Here is an 18,786-nt window from a genome sequence, read left to right on the forward strand (position 1 = left end):
AATAATAAAAACTAGGGCAGGGGGTGTGGCTCGGAGGTCGAATGACCCTGGGTTCTATCCCCAGGCCCACAAAAAAAAAAAAGAAAGAAATTCATGTTTATTCCCAGCATATTTGGGTTTCAGGATGCTTTAACCTTTTCTAACATTCACCCTTCATGGAGCAAACAAATCCATGCTCATTTCTTTCTTTTTGTGTCAAAATGTTCAAATTATCTTGGCTAGCATACTATATTTTGTCAATATAATATAAATCTCTGTAGAGCAGTGCAGCACATAAACGTATGTTGATTAAAGTAATGCACGAGCTCAACTGTAGCAAGGGATACCAGTATTACAGAAGGACACTAGAACATGTGTTAGTGACTGCTACTAAGAACACGGATCTATGAGGAAATCAACATCTAAGTATAAACTGTATTCTTTTAGAGAAACAACTGTTCAGCAAGCAAGTATAAAAAGCACACACACTTTCTTAAAATAACTGCAGAGAACTAGGATGAATCTCTCCATTAATCAAAACGCCAAAAAATAAAAAATAAAAAATAAAAAATTTCATGTCTTAATTGCACCTGAATCAATAAAACATACTTTTTTTGGAATGTAGTAATGGAGCCCACCCAAATAAGCTGAATTACTCAAGATCTTTGCCCAGGAGCTTCATACTAGCATACTTCCTTATTATAAATATGCAAAACACAGGCAGACCCTTACCAAATAGAGAATTCAGTGCTCACAAACTGGAAATAGAAACTGGGAGACAAGGCCCACTGGTAGCCCAAGAGACTTGGTAATCAAAGAGAGGAGAAATCGAAAGAAAGAGTTCCTACTCCACTGTACAGAATACAAAGAGGCGCAAGAAAGATGCTTCTCAAGCTCTAAGCAGTAAGATTTTAAACTAAAAAGCAAAGAAGAAAAACTCATTATAATTTCAGATAATGGAGGGGTGAGGAGTGAAGCGGCGCAAGAGCAAAAAGCCTCATGGTCGGAGGCAACCTATCACCAGACACGGGCAACAAATGACATACGGATACAATCTCAAAGGGAAGGCAAGATACAGAGAATAAAAAGTCAGTTATCATGGAGGAAAGTAGGCGTTCAGTTTACCCATACCAGGTCGAAACTTTATAAAGTAGACTCTAAGTCAAGTTGGAACATGAAGCACAATGAATTCCTTGATTTATGTCAATTTTAAACATGGTATTCATTACCACCTATAAACCTGAGAATTCACTTCTGCTCTTCTTGGGAAAGCTACAGAGCAAAGTTGTCCCTACAGAGAAAAAAACAAGGTAATACTGAAGAAGCTGCAGTCCAGGTCAAAGAAATGAGAAAAAGACAAAAGGTTTCTTCAGGCTTGAGGGTGAGTCTTCCTGCCACGTAATTTCAAGATTTTCTCTTTATCCTTTCTTTATTCATCTTGTAATATTATAAGGTAGTATCTTCAGGAATGTATCAAGCAACATCTGCAAGCTTGAAAGACACGCAATATTGGGACTATCCTCCCAAAGTATGGTTCATTCTTCAGCGTGAATACAGCACATATTTATGAAACACAGAAAGCCACATTTGTATTGTTAAAGTTGCATTTCGTATGTTAAATGATGCAGAAGAAATTATAAGGACATAAACAAGTCACTTTTTATCATGGCTGAATAGTAAAACAGTTGTGGGTAAATATTTTCAAAATTTTCTCACAGATACAATTACCATAAATGAACAGAGAAGACTTAAATCCCTTATATTAGTATCCATCTGTTTGGAGAAAAGGGATTTGTCAATTTAGAACTTTTCTTCAATGACATTATCCTAAAATGACTTACACAAAGCCAGTGACAGGAATGCTCATTGCAATATAATTTATATAGAAAAAATTGAGAAGCTCCCATTCAATAATATCAATAGAATGTATTTTGTAACATTAAAGTGATGTTATAAAAGAGTATTTAACGGTCTACAAATATATTTATAAGGGATAAGTTAAAAGAATAATATGAAGTATATGATCACTCTTTTAAAGTATGTACAAATACTAATGTGATCTTATGTAGTAAGTGTAATTTTTAATATATGTGCATATGTATATGAGGTAGTATTCATGTTATTATTAAAATATTTTTAAATTATTGTTATTATTACTATTAAGATAAAAGGCATGGCCCAGGGCTTGTGATGAAAAAAAGGAGAAAAAAGCCTATGCAGATATGTCTGAAAAAACAGTTATTTACAAAACAATTTTGTTAATAAGTCTTCTGTTTTCCAAAGCTATTCTATGAAACAAACAAGAAATATTTCATTTGCATTAACAAGTTATCTGTGCAGTATTTTTGATAAATGCATAGATAGCAAAATTCAAATAAATCTCTAATGAAGTCATAGGAATATTTTCAACAAGAATCCTGGGAGCAATTACCCTTCTCAGTATCTTCTTTAGAAGTAGATCTTATTGTAAAATGGACAAGTTCCTAAAAGTAATGTTGCTTCTTAATATAGAATTATTGCCAGAAACATTAAACATTAAGATTTAAAGGTAAACAATTTTAGAAAGTATCAAAGGTATAAACAAATTTGAAGACCTTATAATGGAGACTATTCTATGCATTTTCCCAATGTTTCACAAAATTTCAGAAAAACTGCCTCAGAATTTTGACAGCAATGATTTGAGTGATGAATATATATATACATACACACAACTTTAAAATGCATACTGTACAAAGTGTCTTTTCAGAGCATTATTAAAAAGTGAAAATAATAGAATTTTTAAAAACTGCTAACCACCTCTAATTTTCTATTACTGAAAGTCCTTTAAAATAAAGAGGAAAATCCTTCCTCTCAGATGTCACGAATATTGTAGATTCTTGCATAATAAAGCATCATTTTGAGGGGGAACAAAAATAAAATGTTCTTTATTCTAGGCCATATGAGAGTTAAAAGGAGTGACTTTATGAAGAGCAACAAAATAACATCACTTCACTAATTCAGGAGCTAAAAAACTGTTGGTGAGGAAAGGGCAGGGGATTAAGCCATACAGATGGGCAAAAATTTGAAAAAAAGTATTAAACTTCAGTAAACTGTACTGCAGGTGTCCACTCTCTGCCTATGTGCTACCTTAGACTATAAAATGTTTTCCATGTCAAACCTATTTGTAAGCAAGCATTATTCCTTACTAAACATTCTTTATATGTCTAAGTAGCCTAACAAGCAAATTTCTTAAAATCAATTGTGAAGAGAAAATGACTAGTTGAAACATACCTGGTAACATTACAGTACCATCTTGTTCCAGTGTTTCAGGGCTTATTCTTATGGCTGTCATGCTGTGGTTATTCACATCTCTATATAGTAAATAACCCTGACAACAAAAATTTTCTCACATTAAAATATTTTTCATTACCAACTTCAGCACAAAAAACAGCCATATGGCTCCATTACAATTTTTAAGTTGAATAAACCAATACTGCTGTCTAAAATATGTTAAGGATTAAAAATGTAAGAACATGCATACACTTTAATAAGAAGAGGAACTGTACACTGTTGAGACTCAACATGTTGTCAAATCCATTGATAAAATACACTAAACAAAAACAGAACAATACACTTTGTTCAAAATGACTATATCACTTGCCAAGTAAATAAAGAAACAGTGGTCAATTTCTATTAATACTAAAAAATAACTGAGATGTTAACTGCTAATTCAAAATGAATACAATAGCCAGGCATGGTAGCAAATGCTTGTAATCCCAATACTTGGGAGGCTGAGACAGAAGGATCATGGCCAGTCTCAGCTACTTAGTAAGGTCCTCTGCAACTTACTGAGCCCCTGTTTCAAACAAAGAATAAAAAATAGGACTGAGTGTATAGCTCAGAGGTAGAATGCACCTGGGTTTAATCTCTAGTACTGCCAAAAAAAGAAATAAAAATGAATACAGTAGTAGTTTAGATGCAGTGATATGCTACTGAACATACTACTATATTTTCCATAGCAATACTTCTTAAATAAAACCCAGAAGGTTGGCAAATAAAAAAAGTGATGTGACATTTTCAACCAAATGAAATTTAATAAGACAATTTAATAATTAATTTGATATTTAATTTTTTTTTTTTTTTGCGGCACAGGGATTGAACCTGGGGCATTGTACCTCTGAGTTATACCCCAGCCTTATTTTTTTATTCTTTATTTTGAAACAGGGTCTCATTGAGTTGCAAAGGGCATCACTAAGTAGCTGAAGCTGTCCGTGAACCATAATCCTCCTGTCTCAGCCTCACATACGCTAGGATTACAAGTGTGTGCCATCATACCCAACTTGACATTTAAATATTAATATCAAAATATTCCCAATAGTTGATACGGTAGGATGATTCTTCACATGACAATAATAATTTCTTTAGCTTTCAAAACACTTTAAAATATCTTTTGTCATTTCAAGATAATAACATATCTTGTGAGCTCAGCAAGGCAGGAGGTACAGGGAAATCTTTACTCCTTATCCTCCACAATGGAACTTGGGCTTTGTCTCTCAGGAGGGGATGGTAGAGAAATAAATATTTCTGAGCCCTTTTGTTTATCTTTCATTTCCTTTCCTCCATAGGAGGAAGAGTAATATCTGACTGCTGACCTAGTAAGATGATGATACCCATCTGGCCATGTTGGTCAGAGGATGAGGTTACAGCACTAAGAAAGCAATAAGGAAGCCAGGCATGGAGGCACACTCCTGTAACTTGGGAGACTGAAACAAAGGATCAGAGTTGCACGTTCAAAGCCAGCCTCAGCAACTCAGCAAAGTTCTCAGCAATTTAGCAAGACCCTCCTTCCAAATAAAAAGTAAAACCAGTCTGGGAGTTTAGCCTAGAGGTAGAATGCCCCGGGGTTCAATCCCCAGCACTATAAAAAAATAAAAAATATTTAAAAAAAGAAAAAGCAAGCAATATGAGCCGAGTACTTTCCTTTTGTGATTTTGTGCACAATCCTCATGCAGGTGGTTTTCCACTGGGCAGGCTAAACAATGTTCCCTAAAAGGTACTAACTCAGAATGAAAAGAGTTTGTTGTAAACTCAGGTCACATACACATTCTTAATTATATTTGCTAATTATAAAAGAAGTCTTGCTTCTTACTCAGTGGCTCACTTAAGAACTATAAAATATTTTTATTATCTTTTAATAGCTAAATAACACATGTCAAAAAAAAAAAATTACTGATTTGCCCACAGCCATACAACTAGTAAAGAAGCAGAGCCCAACCTAAAATTGAACCTCTTTAAAATTCTCAGCCGGTTAGGTGTGATAGCGCACACTTGTAATCCCTGCGCTTGGGAGGTGGAGACAAAGAGGATGGCACAGGTTCGAAGCCAGCCGTGTGCTTTGGCTAAAGAGACCCTGTTTCCAAATAAAAAAGTATAAAAATAGGTCTGGGAGTGTAGCCCAGAGGTAGAAGGGTTTCCAGGAACCCCAGTAACACCAAAAATATTAAAAAAATAAAAAATAAAAATAAAAATTCTCAGCCAATGTTCTTTGTACTACACTATACCACTGTTTTAGCTATTTATTAAAAATACTCCACTTCTGTATGATAGAAAGTATATTATTTATTGATTCAATACGTATGATCACATGTTTTAAAAGATAAGTTAGGTTTATTGAGGATATTTTCCTACCTGAGCATAGCCTAACCAAGACTTTTTTTCTTTTCTGTTTCTGATTCGAGATGTAGAATTGTATATATGGCCCTGCAAAATAACGAAAGTTAGTCTATCAGTAGTTTTATAATTAATAATCAATAAAAATAATACAAATGGATAAATAAATTTAATGTATTATATGTTGATTATATATTTATAAAAGAAAAAGTATATCAAAATTAAATAGTATCTTAAAAATGAATCCAGAAACAGAACACAATTCAGCCTGGTCATAATTCTACTTTCATCAAGAACTATAAGAAATCACCTTACCCTCACTGTTCCACTGTATCCAGAACCTATTTTGTATAATCCATCCTTGCATAATAGATAAAGAAAAAATCCATCATTCTGAAGTAGACACTGGTCATCTTCATCAACAGATATTTCTTTTAATGGCCACTTGTGCATTAAAGCCGCTTTCTTAATGCCATTGCTGAACCAGTCCTGAATTTGAATTTTTCCCACCAAAACTGCCTGTACACTTCTCTGTAGTGAATTTAGTATTGTTGGCACCTATTCAAAAGAGAAAGAAAAAAAATTTTTAAAAACCATTTTGAAATGTTGCCAGCACACAAAAAGACACTTTTTATTCAGAATATATTATCTCTAAAAAAACCAAATTATTCAGAATGATGTTTGGCATGCTAGCAAAAAGTATCAGGCAAAAGTTCATCTGGTAGAAGCAAATCTCAAGGAAAGTAGACTTCCTTAATCTAAGGATTCCACATTATTTACCAAATCCATAAAATCTTAACCACAATTTCAAGTTCCCCATCTCTACAAATCTATCATTGCATTATGAAATTCATATTGTTTTAATACATTACTTTCTCATGCATCTTATTTTATCTTCCATATTTTCTATGTCTCTGTGTTGTACTCTAGATAATTTCATTTCTTTTACATTCAATTCTCAACTTATATCTTCAACTGTGTATTATCTAGTTAACCCGCCCTTTAATGATCTACTTACTTAGAAAATTGTTTGATTTTTAATTATTTGATTTTTCATTTCCAAGAGCTCAATCTGGTTACTGTTTATATTCTCATTCCTTAATCATACTTGAGATATTCTCATTACTTTATTAGTAATAAGCTATATTAAAGTATATAGCAAATAATCTGAGTTTCAAAAGACTTAGCAGGATTGATGTGCCATATTGTTTCTACTAATTCTTGATGACGGTGCCTTTTTTTCTATGTGCTTTTTTGTCAAATGTTGAGTTCATATGCAATAGTGTTTTCTTTGCAGGAAGTCTTTGATCTTTCAAGAAGGACTTTTAGTCTCCAATAAGATACTTTGCAGTACTTCCTATCCTACTTTACACTCTCTGCTAAGCTTTTTGGAATAGAGAGGTAATTCGTATTTGGGTGACCAAACAATTGAGATATTACAAATTACATGTTCTAAGGGAAGACTTTTCTCTCTCAACCTCCAGTCAGGCCAAGAAAATTTTGTGAAATGAGGTTGACAGATAGAATAGGGCCAAATCATAAAGACAACTGTAAGCCATGGTAAAAATAAAGGGCTTAAATATGGTGTTTTGGCTGGAGCTAGAGATACAGTGATGGGGCAGATGTGTAAAAAAAAAAAAAAAAAAAACCCTCAGGGATTTAGTAGATTTGTGTAGCCTAGTGGCTGGGAATAATACTGGAGTTGGATAAAAAAACAAATGTGCACTAAGACTCATCTCTATCATTGGTCAGCTCTCTAGGTTACAACTTTACTAAAATTCTTTCAGCGTTCAAATATTCTACTCTTCCCTTCACCTCCCTTCCTTAGCATACAGACACCCAGCATGGTCTCCCTCCCCCAACATCAACACTTTCTTCCTCTAGAGTGGTTGATTTCAACTCTTCTTTTCCCTCACATCTCATATCCTAGGGAGGCTATCCATGAACCTAGTTCATGTACTCCTGCTATATATTTTATATCCTTCCAAAATGTATTTTAAAAAATCACAAGGAAGCCTAATAAGCTCATATATTTACAATCACAATTTTATTAATATTTGGTACATGATATTTGAATATTTGTGTTACTTTATTACAATTTAAGGAGGAGCTGTATATCTTAAACATTTATTTAAACACTTTTAGAAACCCCAAAGCCTGTCTATAGAACAGAGCTGAAAGCCATTACATTAGAATAACCTAAATAAAGACCAAACTGGGCGTGGTGGCACATGCCTGTAATTCCAATACTTAGGAGGCTGAGACAATAAGATTACAGGTTTGTTGCCAGCGTCAGCAACTTAGACCCTATTGCCCCTCACCAAAAAAAAGAAAAGAAAAGAAAAGAAAAGAAAAAGAAAGAAAGAAAGAAAGAAAGAAAGAAAGAAAGAAAGAAAGAAAGAAAGAGGGGTAGAGTATAGCTTGGAGGTAGAATACCCCTAGGTTCAATTCCTAGTACCAAAAATAAATTTTTAATTTAAAAAAATGGACAAAAGGAATCAAAGCAGGACAGAGAGAGGGAAAAGAGTAAGTGAGAAAACTAGTGTAGGGCAATCACACATGTAAGACAAGAAGAATTTAAGATGCTGAATAACTCACAGAAAATGACTGATACACCCCCGTTGCTACTCTTGGCCTGCTAATCACAGGACTGAGGGACTGACCTTCTGCCTGACCTGGAGGTTGAGGCCAGAAAAGAACACATAACTAGACCTTTAAACATAACTTCTTTCTCAATTTTAAGAATGCTTCAAAATCATTCAATCAAGTTTGCCTATAGAGAGGACTATATTTCCCACTACTAGCAATGGTGACATTTCGTTAAGTCCACAAGCATTGTCTAAAAGTTTAAAATGCTAGGTGCATAGCTAAAGTATCTCAGAAACAAAATGACTAATAAAAATCACAATCAAGCTGGGCGTGGTGACGTATACTTGTAATCCCAGCATTCAGGAGGCTGAGACTGGAGGATCATGGTTCACGAACAGCCTCAGCTACGCAGTGAGGCCCTCTGCAACTTAGTGAGACCCTGTTTCAAAATACAGAATAAAAAATAGGGCAGGGGGTGTAGCTCAGAGGTCAAATGCCTCTGGATTCCATTCCCAGACCCGGAAAAAAAAAAAAATCACAATCAAACTCAAAAAATATCAGACTGATGGCATATCCTTTTCTTTTCCTTCCTTTTTTTTTTTTTTTTTTTTGGTCTGTTTTTTGTTGTTGTTGTTTATTGGTGCATTTTATTCATACATCATATTGTGGTAAAAAAAAAAGCTTGTGTGTACAAACATGTACACATCACTGATTTAACCCCTACCCAATTCCCACCCCATTCCCTCCCTGTCCCTCCTCCCTTGCTCGGCTTAGTGGTTGACTTCGATATGTTTGAGTACATTCTGTGTTTATATCCTTTTCAACAGAAAAAAATTAAAAACTACAAAGAAGTTTGAAAATTCAGAGCAAAATCAGAGATAAGGAGAAGGCTGAGAACAAGAAAAAGAAAAGAAAAAGAAGCTTACAGTGTTTACAATAAAAATCAGTTTACATATTTAGGACTTTTGTCAAAATTCATTTTATTATCTTCAGTGCTAGAGTTAGAGACATGCAGCTTAACTACTACAGGCTATTTATATATCAACCTTGGGTAGATCAAACTACTATATGCCAGGCACAGTGGCACATGCTTGTAATCCCAGTACTTGAGTGGCTGAGACAGGAGGACTGCAGGTTTAAGGCCAGCCTTAGCAACTTGGAGACACCCTCAGCAACTTAAAAAATAGGGACGGGGTATAGCTTAGAAGGAGAATGTCCCTGGGTTCCTTCCCCAGTATCACAAAAATAAATGAATGAATGAATGAATGAATGAATGAATGAACGAACGAATAAATAAATAATAAAAAGAGCTGGGAGTAGTGTAGCTCAGACTGTCTCTGAGTTCAAATCTCAGTATCACAAAAAGTAAAGAAAAAAAGACTGAGAAAAAGCAGCAGGGAATTCCTATTAAGGTAGAACTCTAACGTGGCATCTTGTAAATGTCTAAGCAGTTACAGATATGAAATACCTGAATAGTTTGGCAAGCATGGCTACCATTGTTGGTGAGGATAGCAGAGATGGCCTGAAGTGTCCTTCCTGTTTCTCCCCAAGAAGCCACTAGACTAAAAAGGCAAGCACAGGAAAGTGCTGTCAGGGACTGCCCCGTGCTGTCATTCATCCCAGTACTTCGAACAGTGATTTCCAAGAGAAGCTGGAAGAGAGACTCTGTGGATAAAATATGATTCAGTTATGTTCACCTGACATAACATTATATGTGTATATTTATTTACTTACACCTTGATTCACTAAAAGCAAAATTTAAGGCACTTAGAATACTTAATTTTGCATTCATTTCTTTCTAGCTACCCTTTCCCCCCATAAGTTAAAATATTTATGTAACAAGGGCATTGAAGAATATTTTTAGTTCAACTCTTCATTTTTGTAAACAAAGAAATGAAATTGGTCTAAGGTCATATAAAACAAACTTGCGGCCGGGCGTGGTGGCACATGCTTATAATCCCCGCGCTTGGGAGGCGGAGACAGGAGGATCACGCTGGTTCGAAGCCAGCCTAGCTGGCTTAAGAGACCCTGCTTCCAAATAAAACAAAAATATAAAATAGGTCTGGGAGTGTAGCCTGGAGATAGAAGGGCTTCCAGGAAACCCAGTACCGCCAAAAAAAAAAAAAAAAAAAAAAAAAAACAACAACAACAACAAAAACTTGCCTAGAGGCATTTACATGTTTAAGAAACTAATCATTGTGTTTATTTTACCTTTCAGAATGGAGGAGTATGGGCTTCTTAAAATGTTAAGACTCTAGAAAATTACTTGTATACTTACAAAACAATAAGAGAATGCACAAAGTATACAATATAATTTTAATAAATTGTAATACAAGTATCATCATTAACATACCAGCAGCTCACAATTTCAAAAGGGGTATGTAATTCATTTATCTTCTAAAAGAATTTCCAAGCCAATAGAACACATATTCTCATCTTTAAGTGGTTAATGAAATTGAGAAACAAAGGTGTTAAAAGATTTTCCCCAAAATCATAATGCCACTTAGTGACAAAAATTTTAAAATGATACATGAATGCTCTATAGACCAGCAGAAGTCTCCACACAGTATTCTCTTTACAACTCTACCCATAATACAAATAGTTTATTTTTTTAATTTATGATAAACACCAAAGAAACACCCTCTTAAAAAAACTCACTGAACTGTTTTAGGTTTGTAGCATTTTCTTATTCTTTTTTTTTTTTTTTTGGCGGTACTGAGGATGGAACCCAGGGGCACTGTACCTCCGAGCTACACCCCCAGCCCTATATTTTAGTCTTTTTATTTTTTTAAAACAGCATCTGAGTTGCGAAGGACCTCACTAAGTAACTGAGGCTGTCTGCAAACCACGATCCTCCAGTCTCCACCTCCCAAATGCTGGGATTACAAGCATGCACCACCACACCCAACTTTCTTAATCTTTTTAAAATAATCCAAAGTAACAAGTAAAGTTATAGAAAGCAAATGTTAATTGTTTTGGACAAAGATTTATGATCAAAGCTAATGGTGATTTTAAGGTTTGGAGATTATTTCTGGGTTCCAAAAATTTATGTTTTGCTTTTTCCCCATTATTTCAATAATCCAGAAACGTCTATACATGAATTATAACTCTTAAATCATAACGCCAATGAAATGCAGTAAAATACCTGAAAATGTACAGCTCTGCTAATCAGTCCCCAATCAAATAGAGGATATATTACGGGCTGCTGTATTGCCTCAAAGAGAAGCGATTCACTTTTAATGCTTTGCCCTATGAATCAGCTCTTACCTAGGACCTCAGGTGGCTCTGACTGGAGACCTTCCGGCTGCTGACCTTGAAGCACATTCAGCAGGGCTTGGAGACTCCTCAGACACAGGGATGGATGAGAAAATCGGGTCTCCTTGATCAACTCAAAAACTTCACAAAGTCCAACCTCAATAATCTATTTAAAATTAAAATAAAATTACTTTGTAACAGGTAAATTAATGACACTTTCCAGATAGTTTAGTTGGTATATGTTACATCTACACCAGAGGAAAAACTATTCAAAAGGCAATTTCAAGTCATGATAAGACATGAAGATAGCTTGTAATAGGGAATAAAAAATCAAATTCTATTCACTCAGATGAAATAAACTGTATTAATTATAATTAAGTAATATACTATAAATTTACAAGGTTCATTTGGTTGCATTCATGTAAAACTCAGCACTTTAACTGCTACTTATAACCATAAATAAAAACAACATATAGCACAAATAGCCAAAAAATAAAAAGGTTTTAAGCTTTCATCTTCGCTCTTCCTATAGTGGTATAAACACCACATTATTATTTGAGGAATGTCCTTTATTCTTGTAAAGTAGTCATGGAAAGAAATGAATACTGCTTTGCCAAAAACATTACCAGTATTTCCTTTAAAAGATGTGAGAAAAGCCAGGCATGGTGGCACATACTTGTAATCCACTTACTTGGGAGGCTGAGACAGGAGGATCATGCAAGTTCGAAGCCAGCCTCGCTGGCTTAAGAGACCCTGTTTCCAAATAAAATATAAAATAGGTCTGGGAGTGTAGTCCGAAGGTAGAAGGGTTCCATCCCCAGTACCACCAAAAAAAAAAAAAAAAAAAAAAAACCAGTGAGAAAACCGGGCATGGTGGTACACGTTTGTAATCTCAGTACTTGGAAGGCTGAGACAGGAGGATTGTGCAGATTCGAAGACAGCCTCAGCTACTTAGTGAGGCTCTCAGCAATTTAGTGAGACCTTGTTTCCAAATAAAATATAAAAGATGTCTGGGAGTGTAGCCGAGAGGTAGAAGGCCCCTGGATTTCATCCCCAGCACCACACACACCAAAAAAAAAAAAGATGCGAGAGAAAATTATAATGAACTGGTATAAGAATATGCCTTCAGAAGACTGATAAAACAATAGACAATGAAATTCCATTACTCATTCAATGTCAACATTTGGAGAATCCAATTTAAAAGATCTCTTCAGGAAGAGTTACATAATAAGAGAAGAATATTTCTCTGTTGAGATTTTCACATTAATTCATACATTCCAAAATATCGCCTCTGTACTTATTTTGTGCAACTCTCAGATAATGAAGATACTAGAGACTCGATTGCCTTCTACAAGTATACAGTCTAATCAGGTGATCAGACCATGTGTGCAATTCTTACTTGGTCCACAGCGCTATCGCAGCACTTACTATATTAGTACTCTTGACTAATGACGACTACTGTTTCCATTTCCCAACTCAACTGTGGTTTCCTTGTGAACAAGGAAAATCTCCCATACCTAGCCAGTACCCGAGACTTGGTGGGGGACACTAAACACTGGTTTAATTGCTCACTCACCTGTGTGCTAAAAAACACTACAACTCAGAAATATATTTTTCTAGACAAGGGTGAAATCAGTTACAAGCAAGTGAAATGAAATTCTAATTATTATCTGTAAGGTCTCTGCAAAATACAAATAACTGTGAAATCAAAATAACTAGTAGTGCTATTTTAAAGAAATGATCTAAAATTCTAGCAAGCCTGATTATAGCTACATTTACATGAGTATCTGCATAGAATTTCAACTGGTTAAATACACTAGATGATAAAAATTTTTTTAATTGACATCATTTCTTTTCCTGGAATAGACTAGAAAATGAAAACACAGTAAGATTTCCATCTGCTTTTGCAACTCACAAGAAAAAAACCTAAAGTACAAAATGTGTGGCTCTATTCTCAAGCCAATGGGAGACTACAGCATTCTATCATTCGTCAAGATTGCTTGCCCTTACTATTATGACTACTACTATGACTCTGTTACTTTTTGTAATTGTAGGAAAAACCTTCACAGATGACATTTTTGATTAAGGCTCATTATATAAATAAATTTTCATTAACAAGAGAGAAATGACTGAAACTTGCCAGAAATAGGTAAGGAACCTAACAAACAGGTTTCTGATTTCTCTCTCTGGTAAATTACAAACATAATTTTTTAAAAGTATAATAAGCCAGGCTTGGTGGCACACACTTGTAATCCCAGCATTTGAGAGGTTGAGACAGGAAGATCGTGGTTTGCATGACAGCCTCAGCTACTTAGTGAGGCCCTTTGCAACTCACTGAGACCCTGTTTCAAAATAAACAATAAGGCCTGGCGTGGTGGTGCACGCTTGTAATCCCCATGCTTGGGAAACGGAGACAGGAGGATTGCACAGGTTCGAAGCCAGTGCTGGCTTAAGAGACCCTGTTTCCAAATAAAAATGTAAAATAGGTCTGGGAGTGTAGCCCGGAGGCAGAAGGGCTTCCAGGAACCCCAGTACCACCAAAATAAATAAATAGAGAAAGGAAGGAAGGATGGATGGATGGATGGATGGATGGATGGATGGATGGATAGGACAGGACTGGGGTGTAGCTCAAAGGTTGAATGCCCCTGGCTTCCATACCCAGTACATTAAAAAAAGGTGTAACCATAGGCAACTCAGGCAGGAACAGAGTGCTACTTAAGACACATCCATAAAACTTTATAATGATCATGACAGATTTCTCCATTCATCTAATGGTAACACGAAGGCTCTTAAGAGTCATCTGCAGCTTGGTTCATGGAGGATTTTTTGTTTAATAAATGCAAAAACCAACTGTGATGGATATACATTATATGAAAATATAAAATTAGCTTCAAGTTTTCAAATCATCCAAGATTAATATTTAGAACTTCTGGCAAGATGACAACTGAGGAAGATAGCACATATAAGTCCTGCTGACAATCTGTCTCCATTGCTGTGAAAACAGCGTTCTGACAAAAGAAAGGAAGCAGCATAAATATAAAAATAGCATAAGTGAAAGGTGGCAGGAAAAAAGCTAGAAGGCCAATCAAAGAGCAGGGAAGTACCCTGCCCAACCTCCAACAACTGCAGCCATATTGCCTCACAGCACCCAGCTGAGAGAGACTCACAGTATAAAATAAAATAAAACAAAATAAAACAAAACAATGACTTGAAAAAAAGTAAGCGGCTGCAGGTCATCAGAATGTAAAACCATCAGTTCCTCCTGCACAAACACTGACTACAACTGGCAGCTGTGGCAGCTGAGCTCACATGCCCTCCAGAGATCCAGAGTGGCACTCAACACTGATAAGTGAACCCACTATTCTTGACGAAGACTGCCCAGTGCTGCCATAGTGCCTTGCACAGCAGTGATAAACTTCTATTAATCCGGTTTAGACATTGCAGTTCAACCTGGTGAAGGTGGGGATGGAGTCTGCTGTTGGACACAGCAGAAGCTCAAAGAGACTCAGGCTCCTTATTGGTGGAAAGTGTAAAGGGAGACCTACCTTTAACACTAGATCCAACTAGGAGGATATCTGAGATCACCATAGACCACCCAATCATGGTGATCAGGAAGAAGTCAGACCAACCCAGCCTTATCTGTAGAGAACAGGGATCCTTATGTATACACTGTTTTTGGCTTCAGAGGCACATACCACCTACACAGGCAGGAAGAGACCCAGGCTGCACATTGATGAAAAGCATGGAGGGAGACCTATGCTCAACAATAGATCCAACCCCATTGATATTGTCCATCTGCATAGATTAATAGGGTCTCAGAGAACCAGGCTTGCAGAAGGAAAGGTATTGATAGCACATGGCATCTGCACAGAGACAGACTGCAGAGGACAAGTCTGCTGAGTATTCATATATATTCATAGGGTTGCATTATTTTGTTTTGTTTTAATTTTGGGTTGTATGTGTGAGAGAGAGTATGCTTATTTGTTTGCTCTCTTCACACCTTTTGTCTTATTTTGTTGTTTTTTTAAATTTCAGTACTGGGGATTGAACCCAGGGATATTCTACCTCTCCAAGCTACACCCCCAGCCCTATTTTTATTCTTTATTTTGAAATAGGATCTTACTGAGTTGCGAAGGGCCATACTAAGTAGCTGAGGCTGTCTGCGAACTGTGATCCTTCTGTCTCAACCTCCCAAATGCTAGGATTACAAGTGTGAGCTACCACACCCAGCTCTTTGTCTTGTATTAAAATGCACTTCATATCACTATACTAAATACTCCTGATTGGTTACTAGAATACTACTACTATCTCTACCACTGTTGCTAATCTCTACTATATTCTACTTTACCTAACTCATACTCTCATTCTAGTCATTCCTATCAGTGGCTTTACCCTATTCTTGCATTTACAACTTTTCCTCCTCATTCAGCCTTCACCTGCCCTTGGATATACCAGCTGATACCTAGAGACCAAGAGAAATCTATCAAAAGCAACAGATACAAATTTCCAAATTCATGAGAAGGAAGAATAACAAGGAAGCAACAAACTCCCACAACTCCACAATAAAAGAACCTGAAAATACAGAATTGCAGAGATCGTCAGAAGAACAAATCAGAAATTAAAACAGAAATGATACAGGATTTCCAAAAAAAAATTTAGAGAGACTGAAAGAAATAAAAGATGCAATCATAAAAGTGAAGGCATCAATACAAACTATAAAAGTAGATTAGACCACATAGAGAATAGAATCTCACTCTTAGAAGACGATCGCTCCAAAAATGAATGCACAGTATATAATTTAGAAAAAAAAATTGACAGCATTAATTAGAATTGAAGAGATATGGGCCCATATTAAGGGAGCTAACCTAAAAATAAATAGCAGAGAAGCGGGAATAGAAGGTAAAACCAAAGGAATCGAAAATCTTTTCAAAGAAGTAATATCAAAAATTTTCCAAACATAGAGCAAAAGGTCAATACACAGGTACAGAAAACTTATTGAACCCCTTTTAGGCAATATCAGAGAAAAGGTTTACCATGCCAACTAATAGTCAAGCTGACAAATATAGAAGCTAAGGAGAGAATATTAAAGGCAATAAAAACAAAAGACCAAGTAACATTCAGAGGCAAACCAATTAATATCACTCCAGACTTCCCAAACCAAGTCATGAAACCCAGGAGGGCCTGGAGTAACATATTGCAAACTCTGAAAAAAAAACAATTTGCAGCCAAATAATAAGATATAATAAGTATTAATACTTTCAGTGGTAAACCCTAACTAACCTCCTAACACATAGCTTTCTATTTATCAGGAAATAGTCTTTTATAAATTTGTTGAATTTTACCATTACTGTTACTTTCAAATTAATAAATGTTGAAGACTTTCTATTATACTAAAGAGATGAAGGAGCACAAAGCCCAAATGACTTCCTGACGGGCCAATTGAATGTCAGTACTGGGAGAAGTATGATAAAAGCATACTCAGCCAAGTCATAATGGGCCTTCCAAAGCTTTACTCAATTCATGTATTTCCAATGGTAACTTCTTATATACAGGTAAGTTACATCACATTTACATTTAATAATAAACTCTCTGCCACTATAAATAGTATAAATATAAATAGTATAAAATAAATATAAATAGTATAAACATACTATAAATAGTATGCTTGATTATTAAAATTCCTCAAATCAGTTTTAATACTTGGAGAACATACTAAAAAAGTTTGAAATCAAAAGTAGATTTATACATTAGTATAAAACATACTGCTTTTTAAAATTGTTTGTATAAAGCAAATATTTAGTAAAGACACTTTTAAAAAGAATAAAAAATAATATCTAGAGGAGATGGGGAAAGGAAGAGAAGGAAGGAGCAGTAGAGAGGGGAAGGAGGAGAGAAAGAATTCTGCTTCTCAGGTATATGAAGTGTCTTAAGTTCTTATCCTCTAATACACAAATTTTTTTACAACTACCACCATCTTCTTCCCTTTGCTTTACTCCTGGAAGAAAAGCATCCTTTCAACTTTTCAAAGCCAATCTATTTTTTCCAACAGTGTTCTTATTCCCACACTTTCACACTTTTCCCAGGATTTTTGTTTTAACTTATACCCAGAGAGACAACTCCCAAATCCACACTTGTAGCTGGCACCTTTCCTTCTGAACATCATCCCCACATTGTATACCTTAGGCTTCTCACATCTGCTCAAATTCAGGATGTACAGAGCTAAACTTCATCAAACTTCCAGCCATGCATGGTTCCTCCTTCAGTTCTCCCTCTTTCCATAAATGGCACAACCACCCAGAAACTTTAAGAACATGTTTAGATTCTGCCTTCCCTTTCGGCCTTTGTAACCACCTAATTACTAATTCCTGTTAAAAATGCTTCCTTAACATTTCTTATACTCAAGAGATTGCCACTACCACAACTCCAACCTTTAGTAATGCTTCCGAGACACCTACAGTAACTAACTGGTTCCTCAGCCTTACTTCACCACCCTTTATGGGCACGCCTCACTGGAACCCCAGGAAGTCTACTGCGAAACAAGTCTCATTGTTCTCGTTTGCTTAAAATTGTCAACATTTTCTATTTACAACAACTTTTGCTGACACATAAGGCCCTTCAAAATCTAGCTCCTGCACTCCATCTCCGGCCATATCTCAGCCAGTGCTGGGTCCTCAGCCATACATTCTACTATTCCTAGCATGCCCTAGCAGTCCTGAAGGCACTAGAGAAATTATTTACTGGCTCATTTTCTATCCCAACTAGACAGTGCTTTCTAGAAGGTAGAGATTGTGTCTCATCCTACTATTCTCAGAGTCTAAACCAGTGCTGTCTATAAACACAGGCACACAAATTTACTGAAGAGTAAGTGAGTATATATAAGTCTACATCTTTTTTTAAGATATACATGGGAAGACTAGCTTCAAATATGTTCGGATGGAAAGTATGAATCTTAAGTATTACTACCAAAAATTATGTAGCGGAGAAATTTGGAAAGCCTTAGAGGATCTGACTTACTAGTGACAGTTTGAGTTGGATAAAAAAAAAGATTGAATAGAGACACAATAAAGTGAGGGTAAGAAAGCTCTTTTTAGAGTACCAATGACTCATAAAACAGAAAAACAAAAAAGCAAAAGGGTAGACAAGTCTAATAAGAGGTAAATTCAGCGTAACTTTTAAAGGGAAAATAAAACTCTATTACAAAGGTACTTCAACAATAGATAAAACCTGTCTTAACTATGTGAGTGAGAAAAAGAGTAAGAGAGAAAAAGCTCAGGTGAGAAGGAAAAGAAGAACCAGAGAGAAACAGAAAAGAAA

At 35.6% G+C, this 18,786-nt stretch overlaps 1 protein-coding gene across 2 annotated transcripts in view; it reads right to left on the bottom strand.

Moving 5' to 3' along the window:
• Positions 1 to 18,786, bottom strand: part of MYCBP2 (MYC binding protein 2) — a gene marked incomplete at both ends in the record, with an annotated part of 250,457 nt that overhangs the window by 201,861 nt on the left and 29,810 nt on the right. For both annotated transcript variants that reach the window (XM_080689587.1, XM_080689588.1), the window contains 5 exons: positions 3,250 to 3,346; positions 5,647 to 5,718; positions 5,944 to 6,186; positions 9,686 to 9,882; positions 11,485 to 11,638. In XM_080689587.1, coding sequence (XP_080545713.1) covers positions 3,250 to 3,346; positions 5,647 to 5,718; positions 5,944 to 6,186; positions 9,686 to 9,882; positions 11,485 to 11,638 — 763 coding nt within the window. The remainder of the gene's footprint in view (positions 1 to 3,249; positions 3,347 to 5,646; positions 5,719 to 5,943; positions 6,187 to 9,685; positions 9,883 to 11,484; positions 11,639 to 18,786) is intronic.

The sequence above is a fragment of the Muscardinus avellanarius genome (genome assembly GCF_963383645.1).
Source record: "Muscardinus avellanarius genome assembly, chromosome: 2".
In the NCBI taxonomy this organism is placed as follows: domain Eukaryota; kingdom Metazoa; phylum Chordata; class Mammalia; order Rodentia; family Gliridae; genus Muscardinus; species Muscardinus avellanarius.